At 55.4% G+C, this 22,533-nt stretch overlaps 1 protein-coding gene across 1 annotated transcript in view; it reads left to right on the top strand.

Moving 5' to 3' along the window:
- RABL6 (RAB, member RAS oncogene family like 6) overlaps window positions 1-22,533 on the top strand; it is a 66,101-nt gene that overhangs the window by 33,406 nt on the left and 10,162 nt on the right. Inside the window, exons 8-10 of the mRNA XM_054393211.1 lie at window positions 4,800-4,903; window positions 17,563-17,906; window positions 20,723-20,885. Coding sequence (XP_054249186.1) covers window positions 4,800-4,903; window positions 17,563-17,906; window positions 20,723-20,885 — 611 coding nt within the window. The remainder of the gene's footprint in view (window positions 1-4,799; window positions 4,904-17,562; window positions 17,907-20,722; window positions 20,886-22,533) is intronic.

Here is a 22,533-nt window from a genome sequence, read left to right as displayed (position 1 = left end):
CTGTGCATTCTGCAGTAGCTTTCCTTCTTTGCTGTTGACTCCAAGGGAAGGCTGACAGCTGGGTTGGTTCAGCCTGGAGAAGACTTAGGGGAGACCTTCTCACCATGGACCAGTACATAAAGGGTGGCCACCAGGAGGATGGAGACTCCTTTTTCCCAAGGAGTGCCATGGAGCAGACAAGGGCTGATGGGGACAAGTTTCTGCTGGGGAGATTCCCATTGGATTCCAGAAGAAAATGTTTCCCATGAGAACAGTTCAGAGATTGGAATCATCTCCCAAGGGAAGCAGTAGAGTCCCCTGCACTGGGCAGTTTAGGACTCATCTTGCCAGGGTGCTGAGCCAGCTCATTTCAGCTTTGCTGTGACAAAGGAAGGTTGGCACCAGATGATCCTTGGGGTGCTTTCCAAGCTGGCACTCTGGGATTCCAAGGGAATCTTTCTGCACTGAGCCTGGCTGCTGTCAAACATGGGATTAAAAATCCTGTGGTGATTGATGCTAACCTGCAGAAATGCCTCTTACAGGAGGTAGCTCAGGTGGGTGCAGTGACAGCAAAACCCTCTGCAGCGTGGAGATCACCAGCCCTGAGAGGAAGAAGAAAACATTGAGGAGGTTTGGCACCAGCTGGGTCCGTCTCATGGGAGGTGCTTCTTTAGCAGAGGGGAAGAACAGAAAGCAGGAGTAGGCTGCCCAGCTCTCTGTAGGGTGTGCTGCTGTGTCTGAGGGTCACACATTACTGACTGACCATAGAATCAGGGCTGGAGGGAGATGTGGTGGTGGGAGGCTGCCTGGGGTGCAGTGACCACGAAATAATTGAGTTTTCAATATATGGTGAAACCAGGAGGGGCAGCACCAAAACCTCCACCATGGACTGCCGAAGGGCAGACTTTGGCTTGTTCAAGGAACTAACTCGGAAAGTTCCTTGGGAAACAGCCCTTAAAAACCAAGGGGTCCAGGACGGCTGGACTGACTTCAAGGAAGAACTCCTGAGGGCACAGGAACAGGCTGTGCCCATGTGCTGGAAGAGGAGCCGATGAGGGAGACAACCAGACTGGATGAGCAAGGAGCTTCTAAAGGAATTAAGGGGAAAAAAGAGGGTGTATCACCTTTGGAAAAAAGGGGAGGTATCCCAGGATGAGTTTAAGGACATTGCTAAGTCTTGTAGGAAAAAAACTAGAGAGGCAAAAGCCCATTTAGAACTTAGACTGGCCATGGCCGTAAAGGAGAATAAAAAAATATTTCTACAAATATATTAATGGCAAAAGAAGAGGCAAGGACAACCTCCACTCCTTATTGGATGTGGAAGGGAATATAGTAACAAAAGATGAGGATAAGGCAGAGGTACTTAACACCTTCTTTGCCTCAGTCTTCAATAGTGGGACAGGCTGTCTGCAGGACAACTGGCCTTCTGAACTGGCAGATGGAGTCAGGGACCAGTATAGTCCCCCTGTAATCCAGGAGGAAGCAGTCAGGGACCTGCTGACCCACTTGGATCCTCACAAGTCCATGGGACCTGATGGGATCCATCCTAGGGTGCTGAGAGAGCTGGCAGATGAGCTGGCCAAGCCACTCTCCATCATTTATCAGCAGTCCTGGCTCACAGGTGAGGTCCCTGATGACTGGAGCCTGGCCAAGGTGATGCCCATCCACAAAAAGGGCCTGAAAGAGGAACCAGGAAATTCCAGACCTGTCAGCCTGACCTCGGTGCCAGGCAAGGTTATGGAACAGGTCATCCTGAGTACAATCACACAGAACCTGCAAGATGGTCAGGGGATCAGGCCCAGCCAGCATGGATTCAGGAGGGGCAGGTCCTGCCTAACCAACCTGATCTGCTTTTATGATCAGGTTACTGTCTGGTGAACGCAGGGCAGGCTGTGGATGTAGTCTGCCTGGACTTCAGCAAAGCCTTTGACACTGTCTGCCACAAGAAGCTCCTGGCAAAGCTGGCAGCTCGTGGTTTGGACAGATTCACTCTGAAATGGCTCAAGAACTGGCTGGAGGGCTGGGCCCAGAGAGTGGTGGTGAATGGTGCCACATCCAGTTGGGGACCAGTCACTAGTGGTGTCCCCCAGGGTTCAGTGCTGGGCCCCATCCTATTCAATATCTTTATTGCTGATGTAGATGAAGGAATTGAGTCCATCATCAGTAAGTTTGCAGATGACACCAAGTTAGGACCAGGAGTTCATCTGTTGGAGGGTAGAAGGGCCCTGCAGAGGGACCTGGCCAGGCTGGATCGGTGGGCAGAGGCCAATGGGATGAGATTGAACAAGGCTAAGTGCAGGGTTCTACACTTTGGCCACAACAACCCCAAGCAGTGCTACAGGCTGGGGGCAGAGTGGCTGAGAGCAGCCAGGCAGAGAGGGACCTGGGGGTGCTGGTTGATGCTGCTGAACATGAGCCAGCAGTGTGCCCAGGTGGCCAGGAGAGCCAATGGCATCCTGGCCTGGATCAGGAATAGTGTGGCCAGCAGGTCAAGGGAGGTTATTCTGCCCTGTACTCAGCTCTGGTCAGGCCACACCTTGAGTCCTGTGTCCAGTTCTGGGCTCCTCAATTCAAGAGAGATGTTGAGGTACTGGAAGGTGTCCAGAGAAGGGCAACGAAGCTGGGGAGGGGTCTGGAGCACAGCCCTGTGAGGAGAGGCTGAGGGAGCTGGGGGTGTTCAGCCTGGAGAAGAGGAGGCTCAGGGCAGACCTCATTGCTGTCTACAACTGCCTGAAGGGAGGTTGTAGGCAGGTGGGGTTTGGTCTCTTCTCCCAGGCAAGCAGCAGCAGAACAAGAGGACACAGTCTCAAGCTGTACAGGGGAGGTATAGGCTGGATGTTAGGAGGAAATTCTTCACAGAGAGGGTGACTGCCCATTGGGATGTGCTGCCCAGGGAGGTGGTGGAGTCGCCGTCACTGGAGACGTTCAAGAGGAGACTGGATGAGGCACTTAGTGCCATGGTCTGGTTGATTGCTTAGGGCTGGGTGATAGGTTGGACTGGGTGATCTTGGAGGTCTCTTCCAACCTGGTTGTTTCTCTGATTCTATGAATCACAGCATCATGGAATGGTAGGGCCTGGAAGGGACCTCCAGAGATCATCCAGTCCACCCCCCCTGCCTGAACAGCATCACCCAGGGGAGGTCACAGGAACACAGGCAGGTCCTGCCTGACCAACTCAGTGGCTTTATATGCCAGAGTGGTTCTGTCAGTAGGTAAGGGACAACCTCTGGATGTCATCTATCTGGACTGCTGCAATGCCTTTCACACTGTCCCCACAACATCCTGCTGGCCAAGTGGGAGAGATACGGATTTGCTGGGTGGATGTTCAGTGGGTAAGGAATTGGCTGGATGGTCATATCCAGAGGGTGGTGTTCAAGGGCTTGAAGTCCCCATAGAGAGCAGGGACAATGGTGTCCCTCAAGGGTCTGTGCTGGGACCTGTGCTCTTTAATGTGTTTATCAGTGCTATAGAGAGTGGAATCCAGGCACCAACAGCAGTGTGCAGATGACACCAAGCTGAGTGATGCTGTAAATACACCAGAGAGACAAGATGGCATCCAGAGGGACCTGGACAAGCTGCAGAGCTGGGCCCAGGTGAACCTCATGAGGTTCAACAAGGGCAAGTGCAGGGTTCTGCACCTGGGTCAGGACAATCCCCACTGTCAATCCAGGCTGGGGGAGGAGGTGATAGAAAGCAGCCCTGAGGAAAAGGACTTGTGGGTGCTGGCGGGGGAGAAGTTGTACAGCAGCCAGCAATGGGCACTGGCAGCACAGAAGGCCAAGGACAGCCTGAGCTGCATCCAAAGCAGTGTGGGCAGAGCTGGAGAGAGAGGATCCTGCCCCTCTGCTCTGCTCTGGGGAGACCTCTCCTGCAGGGCTGTGTCCAGCTCTAGAGTCCTCAACACAGGAAAGCTATGGAGCTGATGGAGAAGGTGCAGAGGCCATGAAAATGATCAGGGGGTTAGAGCAGCTCTTCTATGAGGACAGGCCGAGGGAGCTGGGAGTGTTCAGCCTGGAGAAGAGAAGGCTCCAGTGAGACCTCAGAGCAGCCTTCCAGTACCTGAAGGGGCTACAAGAAGGCTGTAGAGAGATTGTTCCCAAAGGCCTGCAAGGACAGGACCAGGGGCAGTGGCTTCAAACTAGAGAGGAGCAGATTTAGATGGATGTGAGGAACAAATTCTTTAATATAAGAGTGGTGGAACACTGGGACAGGTTGCCCAAGGAGGTGGTTGAGGCTCCAGCCCTGGAGATATTCAAGGTGAGGCTGGACAGGGCTCTGGGCAACCTGATCTGGTGGAGGATGTCCCTGCTGAGTGCAGGGGGTTGGACTGGATGAGCTTTGGAGGTCCCTTCCAACCCACACCATTCTACCATGTGATTCTACATCCAGGAGGGTTTTGAAAGTCTCCAGAGAAGGAGACTCCACAACCTCTCTGGGCAGCCTGCTCCAGGCCTCCAGCACTCTCACACCAAGGAATTTTTTTCTCATGTTGAAGTGGAATTTCCCCTGATTGGGTTGAGGTCCATTGCCCCCTGTCCTGTCACTGCCTCCCCACAGGTGTCTGTAGACATTGCTGGCTGAGCTCAGCCTGCAGGACAAATTCCTTTCTTACAGACTTCATCCTGGTTCACCTCTGCTGCTGCTTCAGCTTCCCTCTGTGCTTCTTCCTTCCAAGTGAAGGCCACGAGAGGGACCAGAGCTGCTGTTTAATGCATTGCTCTGGCAGTGGTGACACAGGATCTGCACCCTGGGAGCACACAAAGATCTCTTACCATGCCCCTTCCTGCTCAGACCTGCCTTGTTTTGCTTCCTTCCTTCAGCGGGAGACCTTACTCCGGCAGCTGGAGACCAACCAGCTGGACATTGATGCCACTTTGGAGGAGCTGTCAGTGCAGCAGGAGACAGAAGATCAGAACTACGAACTGTATGTCCCTGAGCCATCTTTTCTGCCTGTTTTGTTGCAGTCTAGGTCTCACCTGAATGCTTGGCAGCCCCAGCTGCAGCACCTGGCCACCAAAGGGGTCCAGAGAGCAGCAGTTTGGGTTTCTTTGTGTCTTGTAAAATGCCACTTTCAGGTGGCACCACCTGCAGTAGAGCACTAGGAGATCCCTGTGCCTGTGGGCATTTGATCTATGGGAGGGCAGTGGAGGTGGAGCTGGGCAGCACAGGTGGAAGCAGCCCAGGCTGGAGGGGTTGTAGATAAGCAGGTTGCCGCCTCTGGTGCTGAAAGAGGACACTTCCCAGCTCCCTGTTGCTGGTTCCTCCTCTGGCTACTGCATCCATCTGTGTTGCTGCCTTAGGATAGGCAGCAGCAGCATTGTCTTCTGTTGCCTTGGATTGCTCCTAGCCCCCTCAGTGCATTTCTGGTTTGTCACAGAGGCTGTTCCTGCTGCCCTGTGTTTGCTCAGAGCTGTCTGCTTGCTTGCTGCCTGCAATGAGCCCTTGCCAGAGGCAGCCCTGCAAAGCCAGGCAGCTGTAGCACAGGGGAGAGCAATCTCTTCAGCTCTGGCTGTTAGTGACAAACAGGTCTGTGAATTCCCTCTGCCAGGTCCTTCTTGATCCTTGCAGAGCTGTGCATGACAAAAGTCAGCCCTAGAGGGAACTGGGGGAAGGTTCTTTACAGGCAGCTTTGTTTGGAAGCTGGAATTGATGGTTATGAAATATTCATGCACTTTGCCAAGCAGTTTTCAGGCCAGGGCTCGAGTTCTATAACCTTGCTCAGTGTGTTCTCCTCTGGGAGCACTGAAAAATCCCAAGTAGGGCACAGCAGAGTGTTCCCAGAGTGTTCACCTCCTTCCCTTCATGTCCCTTCTCCAGGCTGGGCTGTGAGGGCTGTGCTCTCAGATTGTTTCCAGTGTTTTTGCTGCATCAGTAGTGAGAAGGTGCTTCAGAGAACCCAGAGCTCACAGAGCTGCTCCAAGCTTACACCAGAAGCTCCTGCTGCTCAGTCACCTCTTACCTTGCCACCAGCTTCAGCATTTTCTGGACCCTCAGCACACAAGGCCAGCAGAACCTGTCTGCTGCCATGTTCCTTCTGGGCTCAGCTCAGCTGGGCTGACTCTGAGAAGCATCTGTTTAACACTGGAACTTGAGGTCCAGTCACAGATTCATGCAGTGGTTCAGATTGGAAGAGACCTCAAAGCTCATCCAGTCCCAACCCCCTGCCATGGGCAGGGACTCCTCCCACCAGCCCAGGTTGCTCAAGGCCTCATCCAGCCTGGCCTTGAACACCTCCAGGGAGGGAACAGCCACAGCCTCCCTGGGCAGCCTGTTCCAGTTGCAGCAGTGGCAATTAGCCTGGATGCTGCCATGCAGTGCGGGCAGAGCAGCATGCAGCATGCCACATGTGGTAGTGCTGCTGTGCTGCTGCCAGCAGGGAGCCCTCTGGGGCCATGCAGGTCACCTTGCTCTAGGCACTGTGCACTAACAAGTCCAGAGGCCTGGTCCTGCCTTCACCATGATCAGAGGAGCTTTTGGGGCAGTCAGTGGGGGCTGGCATCATCACCTCAGCAAAAACCCCAGAGTCACAGCATGGCAGGGGTTGGAAGGGACCTCCAGAGTCCACATGGGCCAGATGCCCATTTGGCCCATGTGGCAGTTCCTGCTGTGTTCCAAACCAGGCTGTGGGCACAGAACAGGAACAGGTGCATGCCCCTGGAGATGCCCACCGCATGGTAGGGCTCCTGCACTGTGCAGCTGCTGGGGTGGGCTGGCAGTGCAGGTGGCTGAAGGCTCTGCTGGGTGGCACTGGCTTCACATGGCACTGGAAGTGCCTTTGCCGTGGTACCTGCCAGCAGAGTTGCTAAGACATTAAAAGCCAAACTTCTCCAGGGCTGTGGCTTAGCAAACAAACTTGACACTTTGGCCACCCTCTGCCCTGCCTGCAGCCACTGCAGCTGTGTGGCTGTGTGCTGGGAGCTGTGGGCTTTGCTTTCACCAGGGAACACCTCCTACAGACAGGGCTTTAGAGAGCCCTCTGCTCTTCCTTAGCCTAAAAGCAAAGCACCAGGCTCCTGTCAGCCCTTTGATCACACTGACCAGAAAGCAGCTGCTGGTCTGGAGATTTTTGATGTGTTTCTCTGCACCCCAGGTAGAAACAAAGTCTGGTTGGTGCAGTGGCACCTCTGGAAGAGAGGAGCTGCAGGGGAGTTACTTCAGCCCCAGAGCTGCAAATTGTGCTCTTCCCACGTTCATTTTCATCCCTGCAGGAGCTCTTCAGGCTTGAGTCCCTATTTAAAGAGCACACAGGGCAGGGAACTTTGAGTCTGGGTGAAGTTCTCATTCTTAGCAAACAGCTGAGGCTGGTGGACAGAGGGTCTGTGGCCATGGCAAGGTTTAACCCCAGCCAGCAGCTCAGCACCATGCAGCCACTCACTTGCTCACTCCTCCCCTCAGTAAAACTCGTGGGCTGAAATAAGAACAATTTATAATTGAAATGGAAATGCAATGTAATGATTGTGTTAATGATACTAATAATGTAATGGAGAGGAAGAGAGCATGAGGACAGGCTGAGAGAGCTGGGGGTGTTCAGCCTGGAGATGAGAAGGCTCCAGGGAGACCTCAGAGCAGCCTTCCAGTACCTGAAGGGGCTACAAGAAGGCTGCAGAGGGACTGCTCCAAAAGGCCTGCAGGGACAGGACCAGGAGCAATGGTTTGAAATGAGAGCAGAGCAGACTGAGATTGGATGTGAGGAACAAGTTCTGCACCAGGAGGCTGCTGGAACGCTGCAAGAGGTTGCCCAGGGAGATGGTTGAGGCTCCATCCCTGGAGATATTCAAGGTGAGGCTGGACAGGGCTCTGGGCAGCCTGATCTAGTGGAGGATGTCCCTGCTGAGTGCAGGGGGTTGGACTGGATGAGCTTTGGAGGTCCCTTTCAACCCAAACCATTCTGTGAGAGTGAATTAAAGGCCCAGAAGAGGCAAGTGGTGCCCAGTGGTGCCCCAGCAGAGCTGGTCCCTCCAGCCAGCAGGTCCCAGTTTCTATGGACATGGTTTGGAATGTCCCTTTGGCCACTTTCGGTCAGTGTCCTGGCTGGGTTCCCTCCCAGCTCCTTGTCACCTCTTGACTGGCAGGGCACAGGAGACTGAGGATCCTTATGCTGAGTGCTGCAGAGCACCAGCTGGAGCCCAGCCTGCTCTCACCAGTGTCCTTACACCAGCACAAACCACAGCCAGCTGCCAGGGAGGAAGTGACCTCTGTCCCAGACAGAGCCAGGACAGGACACAGTGAGTCCTGTGAGAGTGGTGGGAGGCAGAGCTTGCAGTTCTGAGGTAGATCTGCAGTGCTTGAGAAGATTCCTGCAGCCATGCTTGGCAGGTGTCCATCTTGTGGGGACTCTGATATTCAACAAACTGCTGCAGTGCATGGCACAGTGAGCAGCCAGTGCAGTGTCCTCTGACACATACACAGAGTCACAGAATGGTTGGGTTGGAAAGGACCTTATAGGTCATCCAGTGCCAACCCCCTGCCATGGGCAGGGACACCTCCCACCAGCCCAGCTTGCTCAAGGCCTCATCCAGCCTGGCCTTCAACACCTCCAGGGAGGAGACAGCCACAGCCTCCCTGGGCAACCTGTTCCAGTGTCTCCCCAGCCTCACTCTTAACAATTTCTTCCTCATCTCCACTCTCAATCTCCTCTCTCCCAGCTCAAAGCCATTGTCCCTCATCCTGGCACTCCCAGCCCTTGTCCAAAGTCCCTCCCCAGCTCTCCTGGAGCCCTTCAGGTACTGCAAGGCTGCTCTGAGGTCTCCCTGGAGCCTTCTCTTCTCCAGGCTCAACAGCCCCAACTCTCCCAGCCTGTCCCCACAGGGAGGCTCTGCAGCCCTCTGATCATCTCTGCAGCCTCCTCTGGACCCTCTCCAGCAGCTCCAGGTCCTTCTTGTGCTGGGGGCCCCAGAGCTGGAGGCAGTGCTGCAGGTGGGGTGTGAGCAGAGCAGAGCAGAGGGGCAGAATCCCCTCCCTGTGCTGCTGCTCTCCCTGCTCTGGATGCAGCTCAGCACACAGCTGCCTGCTGGGCTGCCAGGGACCATTGCTGGCTCCTGGGCAGTTTGTCACCAACTGACACCCCCAAGGCCTTCTCCTCCAGGTTGCTCTCCAGCCACTCCTCACCCAGCCTGGATGTGTGCTTGGGATTGCCCTGCCCCAGCTGCAGGACCTTGGCCTTGTCCTTGTTGAACTCCATGAGGTTGGCTTGGGCCCAGCTCTGCAGCCTGTCCAGGACCCTCTGGATGGATCCCTTCCCTTCAGAGTGCCAACAGCACCACACAGCTTGGTGCCATCCTCCTGCAGGTGTTGTCATCTGCAGCAGCTGCACTGTGCATTGCTGCCCCTTGGCAGATGTGCAGGGCTTGTGTTGGCTGCTTCAGTTTAGGCAGCCCTTGGAGTCCTGCTGCCTGCCTGCACGAGTTGCACAGCCAGGGAGGTGTCTGCAGACACCGGGGCTGCAGCAGCTCCTCCGAGGCGCTTCCTGCTCTCCTGTCACACAATCAGGCCATGGGGCAAGGGGAGGTGACAATGCTGGGACACCTCTGGTGTGCTCTACTCCTGTGCCCATCTGGTGGCTGCTCTGGCACAATGACCAGTGCTAAGTTTAGATCAGTGGGAAGAGAACAAGAACTCTCCCTGCTGCAGCTGGGCACTTGAGGACAAAGCATCCTTGCTCCCCAGTGTGGATGCCAGAGAAGACACAAGGTGGCACACAGCACTGCCTCAGTGCCTTATGTAAGCAGCCCTTGGCAGCCGCTGGCTGGGCTCTGCTGTCTGAGACATGTTTGGATGCTTCTAGCTCCTTCCCTCTGCTTGATCTCCTCTCTGCCTGCCACACTCTCACTCTGCTGCTTCCCCTGGGCTTCTCAGACTGAACATTCTCAATGCTGGCATTGGGCACTGGGAGAGCAGCAGCACAGGGAGGGGATTCTGCCCCTCTGCTCTGCTCTGCTCACACCCCACCTGCAGCACTGCCTCCAGCTCTGGGGCCCCCAGCACAAGAAGGACCTGGAGCTGCTGGAGAGGGTCCAGAGGAGGCCACAGAGATGATCTGAGGGCTGAGAACCTCCCCTGTGGGGACAGGCTGGGAGAGTTGGGGCTGTTCAGCCTGGAGAAGAGAAGGCTCCAGGGAGACCTTCCAGATGCCTTGCAGTACCTGAAGGGACTCCAGGAGAGCTGGGGAGGGACTTTGGACAAGGTCTGGGAGTGCCAGGATGAGGCACAATAGCTTTGAGCTGGGAGAGAGGAGATTGAGACTGGAGATGAGGCAGAAATTGTTGAGAGTGAGGCTGGGGAGACACTGGCACAGGTTGGCCAGAGAGGCTGTGGCTGTCCCCTCCCTGGAGGTGTTCAAGGCCAGGCTGGATGAGGCCTTGAGCAAGCTGTGCTGGTGGGAGGTGTCCCTGCCCATGGCAGGGGGTTGGAACTGGATGATCTTTAAGGTCCCTTCCAACCCAAACCATTCTGTGAATCTCTGAATGATGCTACAAACACATTTCAGTCCTGTTTGAGATCTTGAATTCTTACTAAACAAACAGCAGTGCCTTTTTTGCTCTGGTCTGAATTTGTACTTAATTAGCTCCATTCTCCATCTTTAATTGCACCCAGTTGATGTTCTACCACCAGGAAAACTTGCTGATGCTGATCTCATTCCCTCACTAAGAGCTGAGAAATGTTTCTTTGGGGAATTCATAGATTGACAGAAGGGTTTGGGTCATGCCTGTCATCATTGATCTTGCTGAGGAAGTGGAGAAGGTGGAGCATGTCCCATGTGCTGTGGAGAGGTTATCCTGTAGCAGCCATTCTGTGTCAGTGCAAAATCCAAGGAGTTGTAGGGCAGAGGCTGTGCTCTGCAGAGCCTGGGCAGCAGGATGGAACTCAGTCAGTTTGCAGATGACAGCAAGCTGGGTGGCTGTGTCCATCTCCTAGAGGGTATGGAAGCTTTACAGCAGCGTCTGGGCAGGTCAGACCCATGGGCCAAGGCTGATTGGATGAAGTTCAACAAGGCCAAGGGCCAGGTCCTGCACCTGGGTCATAACAACCCCATGGGGAGCTACAGACTTGGGGATGTGTGGTTGGAAAGCTGCAGCTTGGAGAGGGACCTGGGGGTGTTGGTTGGCAGTCACTGACCATGAGTCAGCAGTGCCCAGGTGGCCAAGAAAGCCAATGGCATCCTGGCTTAGCTCAGAAACAGGGAGGGCAGCAAGGACAGGAGGTGACCATCCCCCTGAGCTCAGCACTGGGGAGGCCACACCTTGAGTGTGGTGTTCATCTCTGGGTCCCTCACTGCAGGAAGGACATTGAGGGGCTGGAGCCTGTCCAGAGAAGGGCAACAAGGCTGGAGAAGGGCCTGGAGTACGTGGGCTGGAGGAGGGGCTGAGGGAGCTGGGGGTGTTCAGGCTGGAGAAGAGGAGGCTGAGGGGAGACCTCATTGCTCTCTACAGCTCCCTGAAGGGAGGTTGAAGTGAGGAGGGGGCAGCCTCTGCTCCTTGGTGTCAAGAGGCAGGTGCAGGCTGCACCAGGGGAGGCTCAGGCTGGATCTGAGGAAATATTTCTGCCCTGGAAGGGTTGTCAGACATTGGAAGAGGCTGCCCAGGGCAGTGCTGGAGTCACCATCCCTGGGGGTGTTCAAGCAGTGTATGGAGCTGGCACTTACAGACTTGGTTTTAGTGCTGACCCTGCAGCGCTGGGTCAAGGGTTGGACTGGATGAGCTTGGAGGTCTCTTCCAACCAGATGTGTTCTGTGATGCTGTGACCCTGCTTGGCAGTGGATTTCACACTCATGGACCTGGGCATAGGAGGCAATCAGGTTCAGTGCTTTCATGAGCCCAAATCAAAGGTGTGTGTCTAAGCCCAGTCACACTGAGGACACACAGCTCTTCATTTTCACAGGGAATTGACCCCAAGCCTTCTTTGCAATGCTTGAAGAATGGATCACAGCTCCTTAGAACCAGGAGCCAAAAAGCTTCCAGGCTGTTGCCATCTCCCACACTAAATGAATGTGGGGAGCCAGGAGGTAAAGTTCTTGTGTGGGTTTTTCATCTGCTCTGGCAGGAGCAGTGACCTCAGGCTCTGATGAATTTTGGTGCCCTCAGAGCATATTTATCTCTAAAATTATCCAGAAGGCTCCAGGGAGACCTTAGAGCAGCCTTCCAGTACCTGGAGGGGCTCCAAGCAGGCTGCAGAGGGATTGTTGCCAAAGGCCTGCAGGGACAGGACCAGGGGCAGTGGTTTGAAATTAGAGCAGAGCAGACTGAGATTGGATGTGAGGACAAGTTCTGCACCAAGAGGATGGTTGAGCACTGAATGGGTTCCCAGGGAGGTGGTTGAGGCTCCATCCCTGGAGATATTCAAGGTGAGGCTGGACAGTGCTCTGGGCAACCTGATCTGGTAGAGGATGTCACTGCTGAGTGCAGGGGGTTGGACTGAATGAGCTTTGGAGGTCCCTTCCAACCCAGACAATTCTGTGACTCTATAGCAGTCTCCTCTTGTGAGCAGGTCCAGCTGACAGTTTTGAGGATGGGGACTGGTTACTGGGTTTGAAATGGGAGGGTTGAAGGGCCAAAAAGGAGCCCATGTGGATGGGCAGCCCATCTGCACTCTGTGTATCCCAGCCAAAGTGTGCTCAGCTCACAGCCTCACTTGACCTTGTGCTTAACAGGGCCTGGGCTGCGGCTGCTGGTGTGGCCCTGGAGCTGCTGGTTTCACTGGAGAGTCATTTTGCAAAGGACAGACAGAAACAGAAGAGCAAAGAACATGGCCAAGATGATCAGAGGGCTGGAAAACCTCCCCTGTGGGGACAGGCTGGGAGAGTTGGGGCTGTTCAGCCTGGAGAAGAGAAGGCTCCAGGGAGACCTCAGCACAGCCTTGCAGTACCTGAAGGGGCTCCAGGAGAGCTGGGGAGGGACTTTGGACAAGGGCTGGGAGTGCCAGGACCAGGGACAATGGCTTTGATTTGGGAGAGGGGAGATTGAGAGTGGAGATGAGGAAGAGATTCTTGAGAGTGAGGCTGGGAGACCCTGGCACAGGTTGGCCAAGGAGGCTGTGGCTGTCCCCTCCCTGGAGGTGTTGAAGGCCAGGCTGGATGAGGCCTTGAGCAAGCTGTGCTGATGGGAGGTGTCCCTGCCCATGGCAGGGGGTTGGAACTGGATGATGTTGGAGCTTCTTTCCAACCCAACCGTTCTGTGACTCTATGAACTCAGTGGGTAGACTGCAGGGAATATGAGGCAGAGCAGGTGTCAGGCTGGGTTTGGTGTGCTCCCAACAGAGCCCTGCCTGTGCCTCTGAGGAGTGTGAGTAGAGCAGGGAAGCAGCCTCCATGCTGTAGTATTTGCAGCGTGTGGAGGCTGCTTTGACACCTCCGCCCTGGAAAGCACTTCAAGCTTGCTGGCAGCTTTTCCTGTGCTGCCTTCCCACCCACGCCTTTCACAGGAAGGATGGGAGCAGGGGAGCGCAGCAGAGCTGTGTGTGCAACCCAACCAAACCAGCAGCAGCCCATCCCAGATCCCCTGGGGTCCCAGCACACAGCACAGAGCTGTGCCCACGTGGCTGGTGGGGGCTGGGGAAGGTGACCTGGAGCACATGTGCCACAGCTCTGTTTGGTGCCCTGCTGGGCTGAGAGCCTGTGCAGTGCTGTCCCCACATAACCATTGTATCCTTCCACTAAAAATAGCTCTGCTGCCTCTTCTTCCTCTGCCCTTCACAGAATGTAGGTGAGCAAGGCACGGGAGGACAGGCAGAAGCCTGTCTGTGGCTGCAGACAAGCTGTGCTGGGGGGAAGGATGACTCCCTTTGTGCTTCAGTCAGGGAGCATTTTTCTCTTCCAGCTCTTGGGATCTGTGTGTTTCTGCAGGAGGAACAGGTGGTAGTCACAGGCCTCCTTCCCTCTGGAGCTGGCTGCTTGCCCACCACAAAGCAGGTTGTTTCCAAAAGGGGTAGCTTTGGTATTACAAAGCACAGGAGAGCTTCAAACACCCTGAGGGTGTAAAGAGTGTCCTGGGCTCTGCTGGGTCCAGCTGGAAGTACACAGATTGCATCTGGTTGGAAGGGAGCCTCAAAGCTCATCTTGCCCAACCCCCTGCAGGTAGCAGGGACACCTTCAGCTAGAGCAGGCTGCCCAGGGACACATCCAGTCTGATCTTGAATGTCTCCAGGGACAGGGCCTCAACCACCTCCCTGGGCAACCTGTTCCAGTGTCTCCCCATCCTCACAGTGCAGAACTTCCTCCTGATGTCCAACCCAAATCTGCCCTGCTCCAGTCTCCATTGTCCAGACAAACCATTGTCCCTCATCCTATCCCCACAGCCCCTTCTGAACAGTCCCTCCCCAGCCTGCCTGCAGGCCCTCTTCAGATACTGAAATGCAGCTCTAAGGTTTCCCTGGAGCCTTCTCTTCTCCAGGCTGAACAGCCCCAACTCTCCCAGCCTGTCCCCACAGCAGAGGTTCTCCAGCCCTCTGGTCATCTTTGTGGCCTCCTCTGGACCCTCCCCAGCAGGTCCCTGTCCCTCCTGTGTTGTGCTGTATCCTATAATGACCACCTTCATGCCCTGGGTGTGCTTCGCACAGCTCCCTTTTTCCATAGCCTTCAGTGTACAATCTTCTTGCCCTACTTGAGTCCACCCAGTTGCCTTGATGGTGTGACCCAGTGTGGTGTCAGAGCCTCAGCAGCTGTGTGGTTGTGACTCTGTGCAGCAGTGGTGGTTTGGTGCTGACCCAGGCAGAGCTCAGCTCAGCCAGCAATGTCCTGGCTGCTGCAGGCTCCCAGCACTGCTGTTGCTATAAACAGCACAGGGGGTGCAGAGCAGCAGCATTAATCTCTCCTCACAGTTGGGAGGTAGGAGTAGGACTTCGGAGGAGGGAGCTGAGCACCACAAAGCATTGCTGTTGAGCCATCCTGCTTTGCCTGTCTGGGAGCCCTGACTGCAAGCTGGAAGGGACGATGGAACTCAGCTCCCTGCTCCTGGCTGGCTCTGCAGAGAGGCTCCTGCACGGGCAGGGCTCAGGGTGGCTTTGTGGATTCAGAGCATTTTTGGTGGCCAGGGGCTGAGTGCAGGTGCTCTTGGCTTGTCTCTGCCCCCCAGCAGCCATCCTGTGCAGTCTGCTTTGAGGGATGCTATGTGTGCTGACCCTTCCTCAAGAGAGGAGCCCTGCAGCACAGTGGGACATGCACTGAGAAGGCCTCGTTGTGCTCTGGTGGTGTGGGGGATGCTGTGTGCACCTTCCAGACAAACCTGAGGCAGTCTCCATGGAGCTCAGTGCAAGAGTTAAGCTTCTTTATGTTTTCTCTTTGGTGCATGACAAATGGTCCATTGCTTGCAGTGGCATTTGTTGTGTCACAGCTCACCCCAGCTCCCAGCCCCTTGGCAGGGAGGATGCTGGGATGGATGCTCTGTGAATGCTCTGATCTCAGCTCTGCCTGGAGCTGGTTGCTGAAGCCAGTCTGCTGGCTGGAGTAAGCACATAAGCCTTGCCCCAAATCCCAGTGGAAGCAGCAGTGGCACTGATTTAGGTGGCTTGACGTTGGTGCTGGGGCATAGGTAATGGACATCCATGTGACAGCCAGGCTCCTTCTCTGCTCCCCTCAGGCAGTGCTGGGATTGCAGCCTTTAGTCCAGGCTGCTTGGAGTGAGGCAAACCATTGCTAGCCACTGTCATGTGAGAGCTTGGGAGCAGCAGCACTCATTTCCCAGCCCTTGAGCAGGTGACTGCTTGCTTTGTGCTGCTGAATTCCTTTCCATGTCTGTTATTCAGGACCATCCAGCTAGATCCAGCTCTTCCTCTATCTTATCCCAGTCCTGCTCTCTCTTCATGCTGCCTCCCAACTTGAAACCTCCTGAGCATCTCCCTGCTCCCTGTGCTGCTTCGCTACAGTGCTGAAATAGCTCTCCAGGGCTTCACCCTAGCCAGTCCTGCTGTCCAGTGCCCTTCCTGCATCTCTGCCCTAAGTCAGCTCCTTAGGAAGCAGTTCTGTTTTTCCAGTGATTCCTGGGGATGTTGTTCTTGAGGGCTCCAGACACTGCTGCTCACAAAGTGTAGGAGTTCCATAACAGTGTCTCAGGTTGCTCCTTACACAGGAAATACCTCAAGGGGCTAGTTCCTACAATACCTCAAGACTGCTAGTTCCTACAAAAATGATCAGGGGGCTGGAGCAGCTCTGTTGTGAGGACAGGCTGAGGGAGCTGGGGGTGTTCAGCCTGCAGAAAAGAAGGCTCCAGGGAGACCTTATTGCAGCCTTCCAGTACCTGAAGGGGCTCCAGGAGAGCTGGGGAGGGACTTTGGACAAGGGCTGGGAATGCCAGGATGAGGAGCAATGGTTTGAAATGAGAACAGAGCAGATTGAGATTGGATGTGAGGAACAAGTTCTGCACCAGGAGGCTGCTGGAACACTGCAACAGATGCCCAAGGAGGTGGTTGAGGCTCCATCCCTGGAGATATTCAAGGTGAGGCTGGACAGGGCTCAGGGCAGCCTGATCTAGTGGAGGATGTCCCTGCTGCCTGCAGGGGGTTGGACTGGATGAGCTCTGGAGGTCCCTTCCAACCCAGCCCGTTCTATGATAAGGTGTCTGCCTGGCTCTGCTCCTCGAAGGACAAGGTCATGCTCTGTATGGGAGAGGAGTCTGTCTGACCTCACCTTGCCTGGAGCACAGCCCAGTCAGTCTGTCTGTCCTGCAGAAGCACTTGAACCCACAGCCACTGTGCAGAGTCCCTTAGGCTTAGTGAAGTGAAGGTCAGACCGTGGCTGTGCTGGATTTTGTGTGCTGCTTCTTCACTCTGGGTGCCCTCTTTGGTGCTCTCTGGGTGCTCTCTTTCTGTCTCAGATGTGCAGCATGGAGCCAATCCCATTTTGAGGCCATGTCTCAGGAGGAGCCTGGCTTTCTGGCTGGGTTTCTTTGCATCCAGCTGGTGAGAAGGTTGCCAAGCAGAGGTGCTGCAACAGGAGGCTGCAGCATGACTAGGCCTGGTTTCCTTTTTGTAAAGCACATAGCATCTCACCATTCCTTCAGTCAGGAATCCAGCCAGGATCACAACTTGGTGCAGAGTTTCTGCTGCTCCCACACTGAGGAGTGTGTGCGGGGAGAGAGGCTGTCTGCGTGTCTGCACACTGCCAGGAGAATTGCGGTCAGTCCTCTTGGAGCCCTCTGCATAGGTCCTTTCCTTTGGCATTCAAGGATTCTCCTCCCACATCCACTCTTGGCTCCTTGTGGGAGGTTTTTATGGCATTGGAGTTTTCTTGGATGCTCTGAATCTAGAATTATCCCCTAGGGACATCTGTCCAAGAATTGCCTGAAGGTTGTTTTTGCAGCCCTGGCACCTCATTACAGTCTGTCTATCCAGGGAGATCCCAGCAGCCCTGCAAAGCAGGCTTCATGCTACAGCAGGAAGCAGGTTGGGGTTCTCCCCAGCTCCCTGCAGAAGGGCTGAGTGTAGCTGGTGGTGCTGAGCCAGGTTTGTGGTGGCCCAGGGAGCCACAGCGTCACCGGCAGCAGCCCCCCTGCCACAGCAGCTCAGCACGGAGCCAGAGCAGCCCAGCCTCATGCTCAGGGCACTGCTGAGCTTCTTTCCTCCATTCCTTACCTTTGCAATTTCTTCTCCCTGCAGCTTCCTTGAGATGATGGAAGCCAGGAGCCGAGGCCACGCGTCGCCGCTCGCAGCCAACGGGCAGAGCCCCTCCTCTGGCTCCCAGTCACCTGTGGTACCTCCCAGCTCCACCTCCACAGGCAGCTCCAGCCCTGGCACCCCACAGCCACCCCAGCCTCCCTCCACCATCTCTCCTGAACCCCCCCCATCCTTTTCACCAGTGCCTGCCCCTGAAGCCCAGCAGCCACACACACCCCTGCCAGCTGCAGCCCCCCCGGCCCCGCCGGCCGCACCGCCGAAGCGCAGCATCATTGCACGGCTCTTTGGGACCTCTCCTGCTTCAGACCCTTCTCCTCCCCAGCCAGGTAGGTGCTGGAGTGCAGGCTGTCCCCCATGGGCCTTTCTGGTTTCATTTTCCCCTTATGGGAGGCTGAGCAAACAGGGATCTGAAGCAGAGCTGCCCTGTCACTCTCTGTCTCCTGTTGAGCATTTTGGTTTGTCTCCATGCTGAGTTTGGGTGGGGACTGTGTCCAGCCAGCTGGGTGGTGGCTGTAGGGTGGTGGCTTAGGGTACTGAATATGCAGTGGACACTAATAAAACCAGCGTCAGCTTCCTCCCAGGAGCACATATGGCTCTTGGCTAGCAAGACATTTGCTAGAGAAGCTGAAGCTCTGTCTTCACAAAGGTCTGGTGCCTCAAAGGGGCTTCTCTGCATTACAGAGAACAGCAGAGTGCTGGTTTTAAAGGTTATTCAGCCAGAAATGATCTCCTAAGTCCAGGCTCTGCAGTGGATTCCCCTCCAGGGAAAAAGGCTCCCTCCAAGGTGGTCTGAGGGCTGCAGCCCCCCCAACTGCTTCCTCAGTGCTGCAGAGCAGCCTTCAGTCCAGGGCTCTGCCAGGCCAAGTGGCAGGGCAGAGGCAGCAAGGGCTCTCTTGCCTGTTCCTTTACTTACTCTGGGCCTTCATTTGCCTGTCACATTCACTTTGTGAAGCTAACTGGAGCTGCAGAGCTGGCACTGGCTGAGAATCATTAGCATGAGGTGGTTGGAATCAGCCTTTGGAAATACCTTCCCTCTCAAACTGTCAATCCCCCCCATCTCACAGCACGCTCCAGACACCCACAGAAAGAAAGGAGGAGGTGCTGGGAACAGGCTTTGCAGCTTCAGATCTGCACACAACATTGTGCATCACAGCACACCCTTGGCAGTTTGTTTATGGCTCTTCCTACCCAGAAACAACCAACAAGAGGGGCAGGAGTTAGCAGTCCCTTGTCAGCAGTAAGCCTTTGTCACCTTGAGGTGTAGAACAGGACAGGTGGTCAGTACCAGCCAGTGTCACAGGCTTTGGGAGTGGCTTTGGTTTTCTCTTCTTTGTTTTAAATCTGTCACTTAGCTTGAGAATCACAGAATGGCTCAGGCTGGAAGGGCCCTCAGAGATCATCTGCTCCAACCTCTCAGCCATGGGCAGGGACACCTCTCAACTGGTTGCTCAAGGCCTTCTCCAACCTGGCCTTGAATACCTCCAGGGAGGGGACATCCCTTTTTTGTTTTACTTTTTGACAGTGATTTGTGAGCTGCTCTCCAGTTCCCTAGTCCCTCAGTGTGCTCCAGGAGAGGTGCAGCTCTGGCAGGCTACATAAACCTGGTGACCCTGACAGGTTAGCTTTTCCTGCTTGCCTTTTGCAGCCCTCCTAAAAAGCACCCCTGGGATCCCAGGACTGCAGGTCACAGGCCTAAAACTGCTATGGGTCAGGCCAACCCCAGGCACAAATCCAGGCTGAGTGCAGCTCTGTCAAAAAGCCCTGGGAGTGCTGGTTGCTGAGCCAGCAGTGCCCTCATGCAGCCCATCAGGCAGCTGTGTGCTGGGCTGCAGCCAGAGGAGTGTGGGCAGCAGGGCAGGAGAGGTCTCTGCTGAGACTCCAGCAGAAGTCCTCAATCCTGCCTCCAGTTCTGGTGTCCCCAGCAGAAGGACACAGAGCTGTAGAGTGAGTCCAGAGGAGGCCACAAAGATGATCCAAGGGCTGGAGCAGCTCTGCTGTGAGCACAGGCTGAGGGAGCTGGGGGTGTTCAGCCTGGAGAAGAGAAGACTCCAGGGGGACCTTAGAGCAGCCTGCCAGAACCTGAAGGGATCCTGCAGGAAGGCTGCAGAGAGACTTTTCCTCAGGCTGTCTAGAGACAGACCAAGGGGGAATGGTTTGAAGCTGAGGCAGAGCAGAGTTAGACTGGAGCTGAGGGAGAAGTTCTTCAGTAGGAGGGAGGTGAGACTCTGGAACAGGTTGCCCAGGGAGGCTGTGGCTGCCTCCTGCTTGGAGGTGTTGAAGGCCAGGCTGGATGAGGCCTTGAGCAAGCTGGGCTGGTGGGAGGTGTCCCTGCCCATGGCAAGAGGTTGGAGTAGATGAGCTCTGAACTCCCTTCCAACCTGAGCCATTCTGTGATTCCATGATTTATGGGAGTTGCTATTTGAGCTTCCCCTTGAAATCTTGCAGCAGTCATCCTTTTGGCTGTGTTTTTTTTCTTACACCACCACTATTCCATGGCCTTAGTCATAGTGTCCCTTGTGTGGAGAAGGGATGGAAGCTGCACTGGTAGAGCAACATCTAGGAACAAGACCATACAAATCTTGTTCAGCCAAAGGGGAAGAGCCTGGCTGTGCAGTGCAGGCCAGGCAGAAGGAAGGAGGTTGAGCATTGCACATTCTGGAAAGGTGACTCACTGGGGGCTTTCAGCACTGTGAGTTTGCATCCCAAAACCTTGAAGATAGGTGAAGCCTTCTCTACAGCTAAGCTGCCTCCAGCTGCAGTAGCTGCTGAGCTTTTGGTTACACAGGAAGCCAAAAAGCACAGTGTGAGCAGCTCTGCCTCTGACAGTTGGAAAATCAAGAGGAGGAGTGAGCTGAACAGGACAAGGCAGAAGAATGCAGGAACACCCCAGAGGAGCACACAGCACAGCTGTGATCCTGCCTGTGCTGTGCTCTGCATGCTGCATCTTACACCACAGCAGCCATGTCTGGGCTGTCAGTGCCTCCATGCAAGATCCTGCACTAGTCTGAGGATCCTGTTCACAACCTTCCTCTTGCCCTGCTCTTGCTGGCTGGTGTGTGTGTTGGGGAGGCCCTGGGCAGCAGAGCTGTGTAAAAAGCCAATGCCTCTGGTGCTCCTGGTGACCCCTGTGCTTCCCAACCAGATGCTACTGCTGCTCCTCCCCACCCTGCAGCCCCTGCAAAAGTGCATGCAAGCGTGGAGGACTTTGTCCCTGAGGACAGCCTGGACCACAGCTTTCTGGAAGAGCCAACCCCCCAGAAGGACAGGGGCAGGCTGCAGGCCAAGCACCACGGCGACAGCGAGAGGTGAGGAGGGGAGGCTGGGGGGGGCTGCACCTGGGGGTGCAGCCTGAGGGCTCCCCTGCTGCAGCTGCTCAGAAGGTGAATGAGGAGCAGTTGGCTGCCCTGAGCCTTCCTGGCCGTGGTGGCAGCAGTCACTCTCCTGAGTGCCACACAGCTCCCTGGGAAGGAGGAGCAGCACTGCGAGCTCCTGGCCACCTTCCTGCCTTTGCTCTCTTGCTCTCATGCTTGGTGTGAGCCCCCTGGGTAGCCCTGGCTCAGGAAGGGATTTGCCTGCTGGCCAAAGGTGCTGAGCCATTGGAGGTGTTTTCCCTCAGGAGCACAGTGCAGGTTGCAGGGCTGTCATGTTCTGCTGAGCAGCATTTCCCTGCTGCAGAGGCCCAGAGCACAGACAGGCTCCTTTGTGGCCTGGCACTTTGGGGCACTCCATGGCTCAGTGGGATTCTGGAAGGAAGGATGGAGAGGGTTGTGCTCCCCTGGGATTGTCACTGCTTGCTCACCTGCAGAATTCCAGCCAAGCCTGTGGGGATGCCTTTCCTGCTCACTGCCCATTTCTAATGTTCCTTCCCAGCGTTTTCTCTCCAAATTGGAGAAATAGGGATCTGGGGATGGACTCTTTGGTAGGTGAAGAGTTGGCTGGGGGGTCACATCCAGAGGGTAGTGGTCAATGGCTCAGTGTCTGGATGAGGTCAGTGACATGTGGTGTCCCTCAGGGGTCCACAGTGGAACCAGTGCTGCTTAGTATCCTCATCAATGTGACACAGCCAGTGGGGTCCAGTGCACTTCCAGCAGCTTTGCAGATGACACCAAGTTGAGTCCTGTGGTTGCCACACCTATGAGACTTGATCCATCCAGAGGACAAACTTGAGAAGTGTGCCTGTAGAACCTCCTGAGGGTCAACAAGGCCCAGGTCAAGGTCCTGCACCTGGGTCAGGGCAATCCCCAGCACCAATCCAGGCTGGGGATGAAGGGCTGGAGAGCAGCCCTGGGGAGAAGGATTTGGGGGTGCTGGGGGTGCAGAGCTGGACAGGAGCCAGCACCAAGCACTGCCAGCCAGCCCCAGCCTGTCCAGGAGTGTGGGCAGCAGGGGCAGGGAGGGGATTCTGCCCCTCTGCTGTGCTCTGGGGCAGCTCTGGTGTCCTCAGCACAGACAGTGTTGGAACAGGGCCAGAGGAAGCCACAACAATGCTGGCAGAGCCCTCTGCTGTGAGGCCAGGCTGAGAGAGTTGGGGTTGTTCAGCCTGGAGAAGAGAAGGCTCCAGGGCTTCAAGGGCTGATCAGAAAGCTGGGGAGGGTTTTTTGAGCAGGGCCTGTTGTGAATGGGCAAGGGGGGATGGTTTAACTGAAAGAAGGAGATGCAGATGAGGTGGAAGACACTGAGGGTGGTAAGAGCCTGGCCAGGCTGCCCAGAGAGGTGGGAGCTGCCCCATGGCTGGAACCATCCCAGGTGAGGTTGTCTGGGGCTGTGAACAGCCTGCCCTAGTTGCATCTGTCCCTGCTGACTGCAGAGGTTTGGACTCAATGATCTTTAAAGGTCCTTTCCAACCCAAACGACTCTGTGTCTCCTCCAATGTGCTTATGCTGTAGGCTGGATTTCCTTTTTCCTCTCCTAGCTTTGATAGGTTTTAACCAAAAAAAAAGGGGCAAAGTGATT

The sequence above is a fragment of the Indicator indicator genome, chromosome 28 (genome assembly GCF_027791375.1).
Source record: "Indicator indicator isolate 239-I01 chromosome 28, UM_Iind_1.1, whole genome shotgun sequence".
Taxonomy (NCBI): Eukaryota; Metazoa; Chordata; class Aves; order Piciformes; family Indicatoridae; genus Indicator; species Indicator indicator.
The sequence above is the reverse complement of the archived record's forward strand: the minus strand, read 5'-3'. Positions and strand labels throughout refer to the sequence as shown.